The sequence below is a fragment of the Crassostrea angulata genome, chromosome 5, assembly GCF_025612915.1.
Source record: "Crassostrea angulata isolate pt1a10 chromosome 5, ASM2561291v2, whole genome shotgun sequence".
Lineage (NCBI taxonomy): Eukaryota > Metazoa > Mollusca > Bivalvia > Ostreida > Ostreidae > Magallana > Magallana angulata.
In genome coordinates, this window is record NC_069115.1 from 19,052,124 (window position 1) to 19,072,305 (window position 20,182).

Below are 20,182 nucleotides of genomic sequence, written 5' to 3' on the forward strand. Positions count from 1 at the left end.
ATACCTTAAGGTTTGGCCTTTATCTTTAAACAGTCATCTTGAAACAGTCATAGAAAAACCCTATTTGATTTAATAAAAATTGAATCCATAAGATGTAAATGCATTTCAATCTAAATGAATTTATCTGTTAAATACGTGTTACTTTATATAAAAAAGTAGCTTACATGTATCAAATAATGTTTTTGCTAGAAATTGAAAAATAGAAATGAGTTCATAATGATAAAGAGCCCGGTACGTTAGTTATAGCAAACCGGCCCTATTAAATGCTTCAAAAATAAAGTGAGATGATTTAAATAATCCATATATGGTTTTAAAGTTTATGATCCCAGGGACAAGTATGCGAAAATATTTGGGCGGATCGTAGCCCTATCATCAAGATATATAATACCCAAACCTATCCGGGATCCGGAAAACAATAACTTTTTCTGATTTTTCACATTGTTTTTTCAAAAATTTAATATGGTCACAAGCATCGGCCAAGACAATGAATTAAACAAAAATGCGTTGACTTAAATGCAAACAATTGATACTGGTTTTATTCCGGCCGAAGGCTGTGGCCACTTTGAATTTTGAAATTTTGTGTCATCAATCGTCTGCTTACTTTGACTTTTGCGAATCATGGCGAACAGAGTAAGGCAATTCAACGATGAAAAAGGAATATTCTGAGGACACGCGATTCAACTTTAAGGTATGTATTAATTACAAGGAATCTAGATAACACACAACATGACACAAATAATGAATTTTAGAAAATTCCTTGCTACATAATGATTTTATTCATTTGATCAACATGATCAATTGTTATTCTAATGCGACGATCGACTTTGAAACTATAAAACAGAATCAAATGCACACACACGTATTTATGTCGTAAACATTCAGATAGTGAGTTGTAAAACACATTCTTTAAATGTTACTAAGGTTAATAAATCATGAAAATGCATTTAATACAAATAAATAGTGGCTCTTAATGCTGTACCCGTAGTCTAAAAATAGAACTGTTTACATTGACAACTACAGGGGCATTCAAAATTGTCTTCCGTGATCTGCGCATTTTTTCGGTTTTGTTGAACACAATTAAAAATAAGTTGAAGTTTTTACATTTTAAAATTCTTCATGAGAGCATCAACCGTTTCCTTTTGAATGCTAGAATATGCAAGAATTGTAAACATAATACATTTTTCAAACATATAGGCCTAAATATTTTTTTAAAAGGTGAAATAAATGAATCTCTAGCTGACACTGACTAAACCTATTAAAACACTTAATTGTTTCCTAGATATAAATAAATAATGTATGTGAGTTTATTAAGTAAAAGATGACAAATTAAAAAAAATAATCATATATCATGATGTTTAATATTTTTGATAAAAAATAGACTGGTGTTTTTTTTATTTGTTTGTTTCTTTCAAATGCATGTATAAAGAGAAGCTATCACAGTAGGTTAAAACTAATTGTACTGTAGACATCATGTATATATAATCCACTGTATTTTATTAAGATTAAATAAAAACTAGGTTGTTTATATATCTAATAAAAAAAATCTGTAATCATTTAAAACTGTATTGAATTAAATTATTTATAATTAACTTTAACATATTCACACAATCACAAAAAAATACAGCATAATATATTATATATGTGATCACCTCTTTCATCTCATTGTTCATTTCTTTTTTAAATGAGGATATGTTATGACTATGATGAATTCATTAAGAGGTAATTATATTAAAATCTATAAATTAATTGTGGATCAATAAAATTATAATTTTAATACGTGTATTTCAAATTATGTTAATAGTATGCTAATTTTAAAACCAAATAAAATATGATTATTTATGATGATCAAGACTGTCAATGCAAACAAAAGAGAGAGAGAGAGAGAGAGAGAGAGAGAGAGAGAGAGAGAGAGAGAGGGGTGTTATTCAAATCAGATACCAATGATTTTTTGATTTTAAATAAATGCATAATTTTGTTTTCTTTAAAGATATGCCTGGTAGTGGTCCTAAGAATTATCCTTGTACACTCTGCAAGAAGCGGACAAAGCCAGATGAAAGGAGACCAGTGAATAAAGACACCAGGAAAATTCTACGAAAATGTTTTATGATAGACTGTGCAGATGGTGTTTTATGCAGAAAATGTCGACACAAGTGTGGTAATTTAAAACCAACATCATATCGTACAGAGAAGTCATGTGTCCCACCCTGTGCAACTCCCATACAGAGTCCTGTGGGAAAAAGTACTGTTGTGAGCATGAAGAGTCCACCCTCTGTTACTTTGCCTTTACAAAGCACAGCAAATACACGTGCCTACTGTGTATTGTGTAGAAGACCTGGTCCCAAACTTGTTGTGGTTCCTGCACAGACCAGGTTCACCTTTTTCCTAGAGCAGAACATTTTGATATCTTCAGGTACCAATTATTTTTTCCTTTAAGCTTATAAAATTAAAAAGAGAATTAGCTTTTAAATATCTGTACATATATATACTAGTACATTCATGCTTGTCATGGTACATTTATATACATGTATCTACTGTAGTTTTTTATGATTAAGTTTATAATAAATCAATGTAACAAATGCAAATTAAATGAGAATTTGTCTCATATTGTAAACTTAATTTTAAACTCTTAATTTTAAACTCTTCATTTTAACAGGTGCTCGTTGTTGTCCAGCCCACATTGTAAATGACACCATCAACACAGAGTCAATAGAAAATCTGGTTCCACCCAAAGATACAAGTTTTGTCAACAGGACTACTATCATGGAACTTGTAGAACAACTTAGAGAAGAGGCCCTACAAAGAGGATCCAAGAGAATAGATTTTGATGACCCTTCATCATTGTCAGACAAGGACTATCTCACTTTGACTGGGCTTAGGAAGTGCGACTTTGATGACTTGCTATTGCATGTTCAATCGGCAGACGTAAGACCATCAAAGACAAGAACTGTGAGAACTTGCTTAGCAATTTTTCTGACCAAAATGAAGACAGCAATGGACAATAACATGCTAGGAGTTTTGTTCAACATGTCAAAACCTCAGGTTGGTGAAAAGCTTATTACCCGGTACAATTAAACAGTCAATTGATAAATATATTTGAATGAAGAGAATCAGAAGTGATTCATATGTCAGGTTATACTGGTATGCAAGTTTGTTGGGAGTATATCATGTATTTTTACTAGGTGGAATTCAGGAAATATATACCTCAATATTCATTTTTCTTCACTCAGATAAGGCGAGCTGTATCTTCTATAAGACAAGTTCTGTCCAACAAGTTTGTCCCAAACCACTTGGGTTTTCAAACACATCACCAGAGATGCTGTGATAAGTGAGCACACAAGACCTCTTGCCAAGGAACTTTTTTCTCCCACCTTCAACCAAGCCATATTGGTCCTTGATGGAACATACATGTATGTTCAAAAAAGTTCACAGTTTTCTTTTCAAAGGCGGTCATACAGTATGCACAAACAAAGGTGAAAAACTTAAGATAGAATAAGTATTGACTAGTATTGTATCAATTTTGTTTTTAACATATATTAATTAAGTTAGATCACGGAGAAAACATTTGTGTAATCTCAGCACAAAAATGTTTATTGCTACACATTTACTGTTAAACAAATATTACATGTACCAGTCATATATGATGAAAAGAATATTTGATCTTTTGAATCATGTAATACAATATAATCCTAATTACCGTAAGTCATTATCACAAATATTTAGAAGTAGATATTACTCATGACTTGAAATATTTATTAAACAGACATCTGTTGAAACCAATGATGATTGTCACCACCACGGGGTACATTGTTTCTGCCATAGGACCATATTTAGCTGACGGCAAAAATTCTGATGCCAAAATCCTCAACCATATCATTGGTACAGACACTGAAGAAATCAAAACGTGGCTCCAAGAGGATGACTGAAGAAATCAAAACGTGGCTCCAAGAGGATGACATTTTGATAGTGGACAGGGGCTTCAGAGACTCAGCAGGTGTATTAGCTGATCTTGGTATTCAGATGGAGATGCCGTCCTTTTTACAAAAAGGACATAAGCAACACAAAACTGAAGATGCCAATAGTTCTCGGTTGATTACAAAGGTACATTCATATACATGCACATATTAATTGTGTTTGGTCATTGAAAATTATACATTATATACATGCATATATATCTTATGTACATTGTAATGTATTGGTAAATGTATGGAATGATAAAGTTTTTCTTAACCATGATGATAACAGATAAGATGGGTAGTGGAATCCGTAAATGCCAGAATTAAGACATGGCGCTACTTGGCAAGACAGCTCCCGAATTCTCAAATTCCATATGTTGGGGAATATGTATGAATCATTAGTGCTCTCTGCAACAAATACAGGTGCTCATTAAGCATATTTGTAATCTATCAATGTAGTTACAAAACCAACAATATCCTGAACATATAATCTCTAGGTACTACAAAAAATCTTACTGAATTGGAATTTTATTGTAGGCCACCTCTTAGCAGTGGAGATGAAGAGAATGACTTGCAGACAGCTGCAAAGATGCGTCACCTCTCTACACAGACTAATCTGCTGCAGACTGAGGTAGAATCAAATAATTTGCAAAAGAAACGATATGTCTGGAGAAAGATCGATGACGAGAACATTGATATCCCCGACTTTCCCCAATATACAGAAGAGGAAATCCGGGAACTAACTCTTGGAGTTTACCAAGTTAAGTTGGCGAAACATTACACCCAGGAACACATGAGCCAGGAAGGGTGTGAACTTTGGGTCGATCATCACCAACCAGGTCTCCTTGTTGTTAAGATCTAAAGCAGGCATACATCAAGCAAATCCTACCTATGCTGGATTAGATTTGAAGAGGGAGCAGTGACTTCGTGGTATTGCTGTTGCAAATCAGGCGCAAGAGTGGTTGGAACGTGTGCACACATTGCCAGTGTTATATGGTATTTGTCTTTTGCCAGACACTCCGGGATCCCGCGTAAATCTTGAACTAAGCAAGAACTGGTTGGACTCTGTATGTGATGCAGCCATTATTCCTGAGGTTGCTGAGGTTGTTGATGAAAGCGACAGTGAGTCTGAAGCCATGGGGCAATGACATTGAATGTATCTAGTTGTATACTGGGGTATTTTTGCAATTCAAGTGTGTTTATTATTTGTTTATTCATGTCCAGATTTGTTCACTTGGTGCTTTTTTAAAACCCTGGAACTTGATGCCACCTTGTTTAAGATGCAAGTATATGTCCTAAAATTCATTTTTACATAATTATGTGAATAAATATACATGTGTATTATGCTCTCATCTGTTATTCACTTTTTGAAACATTTGTAAATCATAATTGTGTTAAATTGATGTACATGTATAGAATACATTACTGCTACTCTAAATAGATTCAAACATTTAACTTTAAGTTAACTTAATTAATTTTGTCAGATTAAAGATTAAAAAGCTTGCATCGTAAATACGTGTACATGTAGGGCATATATACATAAGTTATAATGCCATTAATGACGTAGTTTTTTATTATTTCTTTTTTTAAAATACAGTTTATTTTGAGGGCTTCACAATATGTCATTTATATCATTGACTTTCACCTGGCATTTATCAAGCAATCCTTCATAACTTGTTATTAATGGCCATATTAGGGTAAATGTGCTTGCATATAGATCTGTTGTTGAATTTCTAGTGCAAAAAGGTCAAATCTAATGCACAGATGGATTATGTGTTTGTTCTTATTATCTTTAATTGTGAATAAACCTCTTTACAAACACATATATGTACTATTATTACATGTGGTACTGAATTTTTTGTAAAATCAATGCAGAAAAATGTGCCATGTTAATGAATCCATTGCAAAAACGATGAAAGGGTATGTACATAGATATCGTCACTTTGGAGTGCCGTATTTTCAAAAGTAGTGATAGCTATATATTAATTTAAATATTTTTAGAACTAGCTTTTCAAAGACATTATTTTTGCCAGTTCTTATGATATTTGAAGAAAGGGCCAATTTTCAGTACTAATGTACCTGGCTCTTTGTGTATCGATTTCAAGTCGCCCTTTTTTAATTAAAATTGTGCTTGGTAATCCTCTTTGTATCAGCTATATATTTTGATATGCTGCATTATATTTCTATTTATTTTACTCCTTTAATAAACGCATTTCATATCAGTAAAGCTCATTCGAGAAATCAAGCTGAAAATTTAAAAGATGCTTCTTGTTCTGATGCATCTCTGCATTATTTTAACGAGGATAATAGTTTGTTTTTCGAGTAAAAATGATTCCATCGTAAGTCTTAGCCATCCTGATCTATGCGAGAACTCCACCTTCAGTATGTTTCCTGCCTGTTATTGCGATAACCAGTGTGTTCATTACGGAGACTGCTGCTTTGGTGTGCAATACCCCGTTGGAGAATCACCCATCTTGAATACAACCAAAATGTGTGAGAAAAATAGCTATCTTGGCCAAATTTCTTACTGGACAGTCACCTCTTGTGCACAAGAAGGGATGGGAGAGACTCATAATGAGGTTCAAATTCCAGTAGTCGATGAAGATGGCACAGTCTACACAAGCGACCAAATAGCTAAATGTAACAATGCCAGAGCATATCCAATGGACATTTTTGTCCGCCTTACAGCGAAAACTTGTGCCGTAAACTCTATTATGACATTACTTGAAAACCCTTTATTAGATTTATTTGAAGCCATTTTTACTTCTAATTGTTATTTCGCGTTTGTTCCTAACAGTTTTAACAAGATATTGAATACATATCCGAGGTATTGTATTGACTGGCCAGAAAGATATATAAGTGAATATTTAAGCGTACATTGCCAGGTATATCAAAGACCATTCAAAGAGGCGTCTGTGATATATAAAAATGAATATTGTTTTGAAGATTTAATCGGCCATTCTTTGACAGACAGAGATGGTTCATTCACAGATGAACTACACCCAGCTCCTTTTGAAAATGATATGCATCTCTACATTCAATTTCAGCAAACTTTCGAGTTTTCAACTTTAAATAATGTAGGTTATATTTTCTTATATTCGGCAAGGCAAAACTAGTCATTATAGACAATATTAATTCAAGAGAAAAAAGATTGTGATTTCAAAACATATTGTTTTTCTAATTTAGTTTTTCTAAACTGTTCAAACGTTATTTTCATTTTTGATTTTTTTTCTTTAGAAAATATGTTCTGACTCCAACGACAGAAATTGCCACACAAGGTCAATCACAAATTGGAAACAGAGGTTAGAAGTTACCCTGGGATCGACGCAACCAATCCATGAATATCACGTGAAGTACAGTAGTATTTTCTTTCTGAATAATTTTCTAAAGAATAACCCAAAGCTCACTTTTGACGATAAGGTTTATGTTTATACGCCATATGATAACCAAACAACGCCAGGGTGTCATCCAGTTTTCATTACAACTACTGTTAAGAGTGTGCGAGATCTCGGCGTAAAAGAGATGAGGGATGCAGTGAACTTTCTTGAAACATTCAAAGTATCAACGTTTTCAAGTGCAATTAATTTTCTCAACGGAACCTATTCAGATATCAACTCTTTCGATTGCAAGTTGGATGAAGAAAGTAAAAGGAAACTTCATCTAAGACCACGCATAGCTTTCAAGGTTGGTTATCTCAAAAGTATTATGAAATTTTTGGGAGATTTAAGCAAGTTCAATACTGAAAGTTTTTGTCCAAACTTGATGGTTGGGAGTAAAGAAAGAGAAAACAGACAATATGTGGATATATTTTTATACAGATGGAACTGCAAATGGCAGAGTAAGGACATTCTTGTGATTTTGAACGCTCCGACTTTTCAATTTTATATCATTATCGTTGGTTGTATATCGGCTATTACAATTATCATTAGTTTTGTTACTATTGTTATAATTAAGCGTTTTCCAAAAAATTGACAATTGCCATTTCCAGAAATGTGCTTGTTACTCTTTGATACTGTCCAATTGATCAACAAACCGCTGCCCTTGAGACAATAAGGGAAACCAACGGTACTATAGACAAGCTTTTTATACTCTAAAATGGTATTGTCCATAATTTGTTTGAAATGGGCATAAAAATAAAGTTAATAGAAAAGTTATTTTAGAAACTTATCACAGCAATGTTCAAAATGCTGATGAGGATATATTTTCATGTATGATTTTTTTGTTATTTGTCAGAAGCATTTGACTAGGTAAAATTACTATGCTTTCTTTGATGATTCATTCGGGTTATGAAGGTAACGGCAATCATTGCAGAACAAATGTACATAATCCGCTATCGCGGTTGCTTTATCACAGTTGTGCTCAGCATCTAATCCAACTATGATTAATACATGTATGTGTTAAGTTCTAAAACTTCATGTCCATTGTCATATTTTATGCTCGTCAAGTTGATTTAAGTGTTACATGTAATATACATGTACAACACATGGCAATGCATTGGTGAATTTAGTACTACATTTACCACTACAAATCTCCTGCCCGTTTGTATCACTCATTTATAGCCCATTTCACAGAAAATATTGCATTTTTATTTTAATTTGCACTTATTTAAAATATGTGCATTTCACAGAAAATATTGCATTGTAATTTTACTTTGCACTTATCTAAAATGTGTACATTTGCATAATGATTACTTGAAAATATATTAAATTTTTGTAACAACGTGATGCTTAACAATGATCATGTTATTAGCCACCTTTTGTATATGATGTTTTTAGAGTGATCTCAAGTATGTGCAACAATTTTATTAGGTAGGCAGCCTTTGTAAACAGCACGACAATAGCTGAGAATTGCTCTTCGCGCAATACATTTTTTAATAAGATTTTGCTTAAATCTCACTTTTTTCCAGGCACTTATGAATAAGTTTCTTTGAAAAACAATGCTTCTGAAAACATTACATTGACTTAATCGATTATTATCAAGTACTAAGTCTAGACAGTAGTGATGATTTATGCTAAGGTTTAAACACTGTTTCACTTCCGGTTTGCTAGAGTAACTGTATCTATTAGCCTAATGAGTTTTGATTAAGATCAATTCCCAAAGTAACAAAAATTAGCCTCGAAATTACTCTTGATTTCCGTCTTTTCCCATCCATCTCTCTCTGTCAGCAATTTATGTAGGGCAGTATTAATAATAATGAACGACTCTTAGATCGGTTCATAACAGTTTGTGAGGGAAATATCGTCAGATTTTTCATGCAGCTGATATTCAAAGGCAGAGAATTTAAAATGCTTTTAAAAAAAATTTAAAACCAGTCTTAACAAATTTAAAAGCAAAGCAAAATACCGATTACAATGGGTTGGTATGTAATAGCAATTGTACTTTCTTACAAGATCAAGAGACATTTTCATCCTCTACACTGGTTGTAAGATGTTAAAAATCAACTTTATTTTCCCCTTAAGCAAAAGTGGCAGACGTGAGTTCTTTTTTAATGCATGCAACTAGGACCTTTAGGTATATTGTAAACATTTGTCCAATTGATACAATTGCGGTTAATTAACAGTAATCGATACCAGTCTATCACTGTGCTTTCCAAAATGAGCACTACGGTTCCAAAATATTCTAAGAATTGTCATCAGATGAGGAGTAGGAAAAGAACTACACAAAGGAATCGAAAAAACGACTCTGATGTTGATTCGATAAGAAGAGGCATGAATTTACATCACTTTTTAAGTTAAGTAAGCAATGAAAAACTTTACTCGATATATTTTCTTTATCATTTCGAGACGCCATAAAGTGTAGAAATGGGTCCTGGCTCCGCCGTCACCAACATTTTCAAATCCCTCAACTCATTCCTAAACTCAAATTCTGTAAAGAAAAGTGCATAAATTTGAGGTCAAACCTCAGATTTGAGGATGAGTATTGACTTGTGGAAAGTTGGTGAGGGCGGGGCCTGAATACATAATAACTAATGTACTGCGGCCTGTCTGGTAAGACAGTATTATGCAGCTGTTCTTTAGGTTTGTATAGACTGGCAAGCAACCAGTAGCGTTAATTGCTTCTGATAATAGTGTTTTTTAAAACACAACAAAGAGAGAAAAATGCTCTACAAATCTAAATAACCAAATCCACTGATTCAGAAAAGTCTTTTTTGTATAAATTTGTATCACAAAAAAATACATTAACACAAATGTAAACAAGAGGACCACAGGCCTCGACGGTCACCGAAGTATCATATCCGTCCGAGTCTTATGCTTGCATTTTAAGCTTCATTTTGAAGGCTAAACTCCTTTGACTGTTACCTAGTTCTATTACTTGATGTTTGAAAAACATTTTTTCATGAAAATGTTGAGGGCGGGGGGGGGGGGGGGTGAAAAAAGTAATGCACAAAAAATGAAAAATACGTAGAGAAACATGTTCAATATTATGGTCATATTTATCACCCCCCCCCCCCCCCCCCCCCCCCCGATATAAAGCCTCAACTTCTGTCCCATGGCATGGGGAGTGAATTTTACAATTTGAACTCAGGTCATTATGAACATAATAATAATGCATGGCTTTATATCCAATTACTGTGAAAGTACAGAGAAAAATATTTAATCAATACAGTTTGGCCCCGGTCTAAGGTCTGATCCCCTGACCCAGGGACTATGAATTTTACAATTTAGGAAGAAGGTTTAATGGACACCATAACCATAAATTTATTTTTTCTCAAGTACATGTATATATGGGAGGAAGGAGACGACTTTTTAAGGATTTAAAGAGTACTTCATCACGTACCAACCAATTTCATATCCCGGTGAATTTTTTTAACATTGCTGTTTATTACTTGTGTTTACATTTGAGAAATGCAAACAATTCAGAGTGTCTAATAATAAGCGCTTAGGATAATCATTGCGATGCCATTAAAAAGTTCGCACAAAATTGAACGTTTTCGCTACTTTGTAGGTTCATGTGAGGTAATATATTAACAAATTTAAATATAAGCATTTAAAGATACGAGTGTACATTAAAATGACAGATGCTATGTTTTGTTTCAATAATATTGACGCATTTCTATTTGAAGATAATGACCAAGTTAGGTTTTAAAATGTTCGGGTATTTATTTATATCGACACATAAAAAAAACACTATACAAGTAACATTTATCGCAGTTCTATATACATGAATATTTTAAAGGTAATACTGGATTTTTTTAACTTTGCCTTTGTATAATTCGGCAACGAAAAGGTTGTCACTTATGTCCACACATAAACCAAACGGATGGTTTAAATCACACTTGTTAATATAGCGAAGGAATTGTCCATCCTGATCTACAACATGGATACATTCGTTGTTCCAGTCTGCTGTTAGGATCCGACTATGGCTGTCTGTAGTGATACCGACTGGTTCAAACGGTAACGTGGTAGAGGAGAGATGACCAGTGTAAGTAAACCGAAGTTTCCCGGCCTGGTTGACTACCACAACTGCATTGGCGTAATAGTCTGCTACGCAAATATCTAGGTTTTTGTTCTCACATATGTATTTAGGGTAAGGGTCAGATGAATAGAGTTGTTGCCCTTTGTCATCATATTGAATTGTTTGTTTCTCTGTGGAACCAGAGTAACGCACGACTTTTGTTTCTGTTTCATCATCACTGACCATGACGACCAGAAGATCACCAGAAGAGGTGCTAAAGATGAAGCCAGGAATCCACTCTCGTACTCTGATTACTGTATGTATCTGTGTATCCTTTACTATGTTAACAGTTTTTTCGTATGAATCAGTATAAACTAGGTCACCACCCTGTGTCACAGTTATGCCCTCTGCCTCGTTTCCTGACTTGGTTCGGACTGACTGCTCTAGTTTTCCTTGAAGACTGTAAAGTCTCAGTATGTTGTCTTTTCCACAAGTCCAAACGTGTTCATCACTCAGACAGGATACACTGCATAATACATTAGATTCTCCATACTCTGTGTTTATTTCCGTAATTATCTTGGATTCATCAATGAGCGGTTTGACCTGGGGAGAGAACACAACATCAGGAGAACCCATTTGATAGTAACATTCGTTTCCTGGAATGGATACAGTTGACAGGGAACCGAGCAGTTGACTTATCTGGTCTTTTTTAATCTTCTGAGGGATGAATCTTGGAAAGGAAACTGTTAGTTTAGGAGGCAATCTTCTAAATTCATCATTTCTTGATATGTAGGCATAGACAAAGCTAAACTCATCGGAATTTAAAGCTTTTTCAAGATTATTAATGCTTCTTGAGATTTCAGATACACTGCATTTGATTTCGTCTTCCTTCTTACTTAAAAAATCATATTTTTTAAATGCTATTTCATCCACATCACTTAATAATTTCTTGATAGCAATGTCTATTTCCTTGTGTAATTCTTTTCCATGTTTGCCGATTGCTTCTGCCAGTTTACTGGTGTTCTTTTTTAGATCTTCTTTCAGAACAAGAACTTTTGATGTAAGGTCTTGGTATTTAGGATAAATTATTTTTACTAATTCTTTCAAATCTTTACGTAATATTGATTTTTTGCTTTCAAGTGATTTCTCAATATCAACTATTTTATGTTTTTTGTGTTTTTTAGAAGAAACACATTGTACGCAGATTGCCTTTTTACAATTTTCACAATGAAGCTCACATTGTTTAGTTGAATGTATTGGGCATTTGGGGTAATTGGTTGTTGATCCTCGTCTTTTGAATGGCACTACTTTGTGTTCCTTCGATTCATCTAAGAGGTGTTCTCCTACGCAAACCACACACAGATGCATGTGACAAGTGTCACAGTGCATAGGGGGAACAGGAGTCTCGCATACATGGCATCGCAGAACATCCTGAGCCATACAGTGAAGATCCATCCTTTGATTCTGTGAATTACTCTAAGAGAGATAAAAAAATAATGTTTTTGTTGTTAAGCTTATTTAGAATAATTTCTTGTACATGAATTACATACAACAATATATTTGATGATTGTCAAAATAAGCTGCGTAACTTTTATGTATTTCAAACAAACACAAAAAAATAGTTCTTATTTTCTTGTGTTTTTTTGTTAATCGTAAACATATTCTTTTTCAAGCACCTCTTTAACCTTAATAATCATGACGTTTTAGATATCTGATTTATCATATAAAAAATATATAGTAGCTCGGTTGCATAGATTTGGACATTTTGAAATCAAGATAATTTTGAAATCTTACTGAAAGAAAACCAACCTCTTCTGTCCAGTGTGGTGTTAACCCCTGCCAACTCTTATATAAGATTCAAGAGCATCATTTTGATTGAAATAGAAAACACAGGAAGAAAAACTTTAAAACAGGAAGTATGTATGTAATAAACGAGATAAACAACACTTATACCAGCGAACTGATAAGAAAGAGGAAGACACTCTTGAAATAATATCTTGTTCATAAGAATATGTTGAGTTAAACAAAATACAAGCCGCATTTTCTTTAAACTATAGCTTACTTCCGGAAAGTTCATCATAAGAAAACAATAAAAATGTATAAGAATTTTTTTCAACTAATAATTTGTTTATAGCGTAGAATATTCACAGCCTTTTACCATTAGCTAGAAACAGAAAAAATAAACCGATGTCATTAAATTAGCATAATGTTAACAACATTTGCAAATACACAAGACTCAGAAATGCCTAATTAACAACCAAAACAACATTTTTGCGTTGTTTCGACTATTGACGAACTTTCATTAAAATGCTTGTCTAGCCATCAACGAAAATATGTTGATTATTATTTTACATATTCATTCAAAAGAAGAAAGAAATAGGAAAAACAATAATGTTTTTTTGATGATTATACAACGTAGGTTCTTCTCTACGACTTTATCACAATAAAGTGTTTTTTCTCGGAAAAAGTCTATGTAAACGGAGGAAGGAAGATACGCCTACAGATAGAGAGCAAGTCTTATATTGATCTTAACACATGACCAGTAACTTAAAGATTTATTTGTATGCAAGCGATTCACAAAAAGCAAACTAAATTCAATTGACTTTGATTTACTGCATTTTTTAATGTACTCATGTAAGAGCAAAAGATCTATGTATATCTTTTATAACATACAACTTAGCATAGCATAGTATTTACATCTCATATCATAGCATAGAAATCTCATACACAGCACCAAAATATATATGAGCCTCATAGAAAGAAAACGAAACTAGAAATATTCCGCGAGCCAGTAATCGTTGGTACGTGCGCCTTGACCGTCGCTTCAAACCTACCGAATAATTGTACAAGGCCAACGAAGAAAAAAAACTCACATTTTTAACAATGAAGAATAATGGTATAGTAAATGAAGAGAGCTACGTTAATATAAGGAATACCTATGATAACTGACTTCAATTTTAAGCGTTAAAATTAATTAAAATTGTTTTTATTTTGTAGAATGTCACTCAACGCTAATGAGATGGACAAATATGCCATGTCAAAGGGGAATATATCACGCGTTGATAATTAAACCTTTCTCTCCGATGAACATGTTCCTTCAAAACATATTGTTGTTTATGTTACCCGTTTCTCCCCGGCCTCTCCTGCAAATTGGATGGGTCACATTTCAAGTTTCATGGAGAGTCAAATTTGTTTATGAAAATGGAGATTCAGTCATCCATATAATTTTTGTCGTGAATAATTGCTATATATACACAAATGTTCACGTGATTTTACGCATTTAGTTTGATTTACTTCGCGTTACTCACAGTAGGGAATATATATTAACAAGTTTAAAAAAAAAACTCGTCGAATCGGGCATGTTTCCTTATACATACAAGCAGTGTATGTAATACCAAAACAAGGTAATGACTGTAGCAAGAGCGACAACTTTAGTGAGACTTCCGTATGTTCTCCAGACCCTAGTGGCCGTTTTAATCTTTAAAAAGCTAATTGTGACCACAAATTACCATTGTATACATGTATAACGCCAGGTGCCGTTGAGAGAACCAAACTCCCAGATATTTTCATTCAGAAAGAAAAGAACATTGCAAAAAGGAATAAATGGGCAAACGTAAGGCGATTGGCTCAAAACTGGTAAGTAAATAATTTTCGTTTTGCAGTATAAAATGTCTTTTTTAAGAAAAATAAAAATGATTGAATGATTGAATAGAGGAAGTAGTGTTAAAGAAAAAATACTCCTATGAAAAATTGTAGGGTCGGGGTTGATAATTTTTATTTTTAGAACTTTTGTTGTAAGTTGATAACAATTGCAAATGACCTTTGGTCGTCACGGGACCCTATGTTTTTTTATCATTTTCTGAAACGGCTTGTGATGAAATTTCAAATGTTGCCGAAGATTTGGCTGAACTTATCAAAGTCAAGTATCGATAATATTTGTAAAGAGCTTTTTTTTTGGGGGGGGGGGGATAGCCTTTCCCTCTACATTATATTATTTGGTACGCACATAGATTCATTGGAGTAAACCACTCTTAGTGGAATATTTTGCTACCTTAGCCGCACAAAAAATGAGGACCGAAAAGGAAAGGGAAAAGAACGTTAACACAATGGCAAGATATATTCACAAGGGCCCATGCTCCGATTTCATATACATGTAGATGACTTTATAACATTCGTATATAAGTCAACACAAGAAAGAAAATAACCAAAAATAAATTCCCTTATTAAAAAAATAATGTTATTACAGTTTTTCAATTCATACTGCAATTAAAATACATATATTTTTGGAGTTTTTTTACGTTAAGAATTTAGACACAAAGATATATCACTAACATCATTTATCTAGGTGGAGTCTTATGTATTATTATACTGCCCTATTTTGTAAGAAGAATTCTACTCAATTGATCACAAACGGACAGTTTGTTCTTATCTTTGATTCTGATAAAGCTGGCAAGTCACGACGCCTTAAGCCAGATATCTTGAGACAAAATGGTGGCTCTATTGTTGTTAACAGTTTTGTCAGCTGTATGTAAGTATGATTATAATTCTTATTGTTAGACATTTATCAAGGAAAATCTATATATACTTTTAATAACTAACAGTTAAAGAAACACACTTGAAATGAATTTGAATTTAAAAAAAAAAAGGTTGTGCAATCTGCTAGTTAAACATAAAAACAGTTGATTCATAGCTGACCTTCAACCTTCGATTTTTTGTCGAAACGAAAATAGCCGAAAATGTTGCATATATGATCATCTAGTAGAATATATACAGTGTATCACAAAATGCCGAAAAAGCTGTTTCTTTGACCTGTATTTCAAGTAAACGTGTATTGAAGTGTTACTCCTTATCTTCAACTGGTACATGGCAGTGTTTTAAAAATGACCAAACACTCTAATACATACCCTTAAACAATACTAAATAAAAGCATACTGGATTTAAAAAAACAAATTGATTCAAACATAGTATTCATAAAAAAAGATCTTGTGTTGTTCATTTTTAATCGACATCATTTCCTTCTAACATAAATATTTGTTTGAAGAGTTTTGGGTGTTAAAATTGTTAAATTATCTTTAAAAAATATTATAATGATCTTAATACGTATGCATTTACTAAGTTAACGAACGAGTTTCTCTTTTCAGATGCTGCTGATAACGTTAAGAAGTGTCACGACGTCAATCAACAAGCGTGTCAGAGGATGTTTGCCAAGCAGCATGATATGTGTGACGACCCATGCATAGCCAACATTTGCAAGGACACGTGCCGCTATTGTCGTATGTTATGATCATCGTTTTAATTTAAAACTTTTTAAAAACTAAATATCACTTTAGGTTAAAAAAAGAAATAAATTTAAATGCTAATGAATATATACTGTATACAGGGTAATTTTCGCCCCGTGTATTTTTCGCCCTTCTACTTTTGCAAACAGTTTCACCCGGTCTTGAATTCGCCCAGACATAGGTGTGTTTTAAGAGAGATGGTTTGATACACCGCTATTCGCCCAGTCTTAAATTCGTCCGTTGACAACGAGGGTGAAAGGGGCGAAAATAAAACGGGGGCGAATATTTCCCTGTATGCAGTATTCAGTTTTATTTCCCTTATATCGTTTTCAATCTTCTTGACATTGTTCAGAACATAAGCCAACAAATAATTCCACTAATTATGACCTATATATTCTAGTAATCAATATAGTTAAGTGTATCATTAAGTTCATCTTATCATATCGGTGAACAATTATGACTGCAGGCATTAATCTTTTTTTTTTTCGTTTTTATTTGCTTTTAATAGTGATGTTTTTGTAAGGACACACAGATGTAGATGTTTAAAGAACCACATAACATGTAGTTTATCTTTCAGCCGTGACTTGCTATCATTGTGATGAGGAGGCTACACCGGAAGCCTGTACTAAAGAAATTCAGTGCTTGACAACAAATCAGGTGGGTTTAAAGGCATTTAAAAAATCATCTTTGTATATGGTAGTTGCATGTTAAGGTGCACCTCACATCCACTAGTCCACTAAATATTAGCATATCTTGGATTTAATGCATGATCAATCGGTTTCTTATACCTTCGTCTTATCAGAAATTAATTATCAAATGTTAAACGTTATTTTAGACAAAATATAATATTATGAAAATTACTTATAAATCTATGGAATAAATACTTCTTATTGGTCGCTTTGGTCGAACTTTGTAAAATTATTGATTCTGTATTACTTTATGATTTTTTCTATATTTTTCCAGCTATGCATTGCCGCTCAACGATTCACAACCGGTTTTCATTCTCTATTTACTTCCGGTTGTGCAGAAAAAGAGGTTTGTTGATTTATACAAATTAAAAAAAAAAACTCTCATATCTAGCCTGTACTTGTACAATATATGGGTTCCAATGAATGTAGGACGTCAATGTAATGTATCTGTCTGCCTACATTTAGCTTTGTCACAGTCTCTTTGGGTTCGATTCCACTAAACGTGAAGTAGAGACGACCATTAATGAGAGAGCCTACCACTTACACGGTGGTTGCTGTGATTCCAATCTGTGCAACATCCACGACCCATCCAATGTGTCAGCCACTGTGGATCCCTCGAGTCGACCACCTAAACCAACTGGTAACTCAATAGCACAATACAATTTCATAGATAATGTTTTGATTATATGGTAGAGTTCTTGTGATAAGGAGCGAAAAATATTTAAATTTAATGATTGAAAGTAGTCCTACAAAACGAGAAATTTTATTTTAGGCATTTAGAAGACAAAATGTATCAGATTATTCCTATCGGATTCATAGACAATTTTTCATATATTTTGTTAAATGCCGTTTAAAGATATCTCGATATTAATAAACAAATAGTAGCAAAAACAGTATAAATAACAAATTTGTGAAGAAAACATCTGATTAGGCCTATCAAATGTCATAATGCATGTGCGTGTATTCAAATGCAATGTTTCAAAATTAGTCTTATAAAAAAAATGTTTAAATAACGTTAGTTTAAAAAAATTATTGTTAAAGGTTATAGATTTCTTAAAATTCTTAATCGGATTTCTAGATAATATAAACTAATTTTAATAGGGACTAACCCGCTTCTTAGTAACACCACTCACCAGGTGAACAAGGTTTGTAAGGATAATGACCTTGACACCGAGGCCTGTCGTCTGCTGAACTCCACTGATCCAACCATTTGTCAGAACAACTGTATCGCCACTACTCTCTGTCCTTCATTCTGTGGAACATGCCGTCAGTACTGACTATAACGCATTGTTAAATGTTTTTAAGTGTTTAATTTTTTAACCAATATTATGAAAATGTTCAATTTTAAGAGGACATAGCTCATACAGTCTGTGTTATATACTACTTTATTTGATTGTTTGTTAATTCTAAACAATCAACACATTGTCGGTTTGCTATGGAAGGTGATTTCTTAAATTATAAACATATATAAAAAAGTTATTAGATGTATTTGAGAGGTAACCATGCACTTTTTTTCAGTCCACTGCAAGGATTGTAAATCTGTTTCTGATACAAATGAATGTTCAAACCAAACATTGTGCAAAACTGAGCAGGTAAGTTTTTTCTTATCTTGGTTTTTTTGCTTTATGTACAATTTATATTTGTAGAGAACATACAGGTATTATGTTCGTTTAAATATCTAAAAGCTACACCAGTTGCAGAATTAATTTTGCACTGTATTTGTTTTTTGTATCAGATTAAAAGAAAACAGTTTTTAATCTTGTATTCACCCGGGTCTTGTTTAATCTGATCAATGTAAAGATAAAATACATATTCCAAACATACGCATGTGCACTTGCTACATAATCATGTATCATTCAAACATTATGCACGAAATTCCGTTCAATTAAATTTTATAACTTACAGTTTTGTTTTTATTTAAAGCAATGTGTTACAATTGAACGACTCGATGCAAACCTTCAACTGTCTATTGTGCTCGGGTGTATGGACACAAAAGTTTGTAACATTTTTCTCTCTGCATGAATATAATGATAAAAATATCACCCCCCCAAAAAAAAAACAACAAAAAACAAAGAAAACAAACAAATGGCATAAATTAATTGAATACCTGAATTTAAACCCCATGGTACATGTATATTTAATGATGCCATAGGAAATAAAAGTTAATTTTTGTATTTTTACCTTTGTTACAGATTTGTAACGCCTACTTCAGCTCCAGACAAGGTGGGGCAGGGGCGTTAGGTAAACGACAGTTTGGTGGCACAACTCTTAGAGGGAAGTGTTGTGACACTGATATGTGCAACGTGAATGGTATCCCTACCTAGCTTTGATGTAATCTCGAATATATTTTGTTGGTTGTTTTGCAAATAAAGGAGGATTTATGAGACAATATTTATTGCAAAAATACGTTTATATTTGAATTTTGCTGTTAAACTAGGATTCAATTGTCAAAAATCAATATTGCAAATCATATAAATATTTAATTCAATGTGAAAGTTACATTAAGATGCAGCTGATACAAACTAGATCATTTTAAAATTGAAATAGTGGTATATTTTGCTAAGGTTTACCTTTTCCCAATGTAACTATAAACGTCCTACTTAAAATCATTTGACAATGGTCCTGTTAATTAATTATACACATTTTTTATGTTCTCCAGTGTAATTTACAAGATCACTGTCCCTGGGTTTTTTTCCGTATAGACGCAGTAATATTGCATTTGAGAACCTAACTTCCTTTATTTAAAATATCACACAAACAACAGGATGAATGGATGAAATTGTTATCAATTATAAATGACGTCAGGAAATTATAATAGATATACAAATCAGTAAAGGGGAAATCACTCTTATACAATATGTCACTT

The 20,182-nt window shown here is 33.0% G+C and overlaps 3 protein-coding genes, 1 long non-coding RNA gene and 1 pseudogene across 4 annotated transcripts; 4 read left to right on the forward strand and 1 right to left on the reverse strand.

The window, feature by feature from the left end:
• Window positions 1-229: 229 nt before the first annotated feature.
• LOC128185190 (uncharacterized) lies at window positions 230-3,329 on the forward strand. The gene is made up of 4 exons (XM_052854849.1): window positions 230-688; window positions 1,988-2,410; window positions 2,654-3,039; window positions 3,228-3,329. The coding sequence occupies exons 2-4, from the start codon at window positions 1,990-1,992 to the stop codon at window positions 3,327-3,329; spliced, it is 909 nt and encodes a 302-aa protein (XP_052710809.1). The 5' UTR covers window positions 230-688; window positions 1,988-1,989.
• A 606-nt stretch (window positions 3,330-3,935) lies between these two features.
• Window positions 3,936-4,768, forward strand: LOC128186353 (uncharacterized). The gene is made up of 3 exons (XR_008243937.1): window positions 3,936-4,098; window positions 4,243-4,376; window positions 4,491-4,768. It is a non-coding gene; the product is annotated as an uncharacterized LOC128186353 (long non-coding RNA).
• A 1,446-nt stretch (window positions 4,769-6,214) lies between these two features.
• Window positions 6,215-8,167, forward strand: LOC128185998 (uncharacterized; annotated as a pseudogene).
• Window positions 8,168-11,033: 2,866 nt separating this feature from the next.
• Window positions 11,034-13,142, reverse strand: LOC128184764 (tripartite motif-containing protein 3-like). Its single transcript, XM_052854354.1, has one exon. The coding sequence runs from the start codon at window positions 12,801-12,803 to the stop codon at window positions 11,124-11,126; it is 1,680 nt and encodes a 559-aa protein (XP_052710314.1). The 5' UTR covers window positions 12,804-13,142; the 3' UTR covers window positions 11,034-11,123.
• Window positions 13,143-15,757: 2,615 nt separating this feature from the next.
• LOC128183496 (uncharacterized) lies at window positions 15,758-19,707 on the forward strand. The gene is made up of 9 exons (XM_052852519.1): window positions 15,758-15,876; window positions 16,490-16,621; window positions 17,205-17,284; window positions 17,591-17,662; window positions 17,782-17,956; window positions 18,418-18,582; window positions 18,835-18,908; window positions 19,240-19,311; window positions 19,509-19,707. The coding sequence occupies exons 1-9, from the start codon at window positions 15,837-15,839 to the stop codon at window positions 19,638-19,640; spliced, it is 942 nt and encodes a 313-aa protein (XP_052708479.1). The 5' UTR covers window positions 15,758-15,836; the 3' UTR covers window positions 19,641-19,707.
• Window positions 19,708-20,182: the final 475 nt, after the last annotated feature.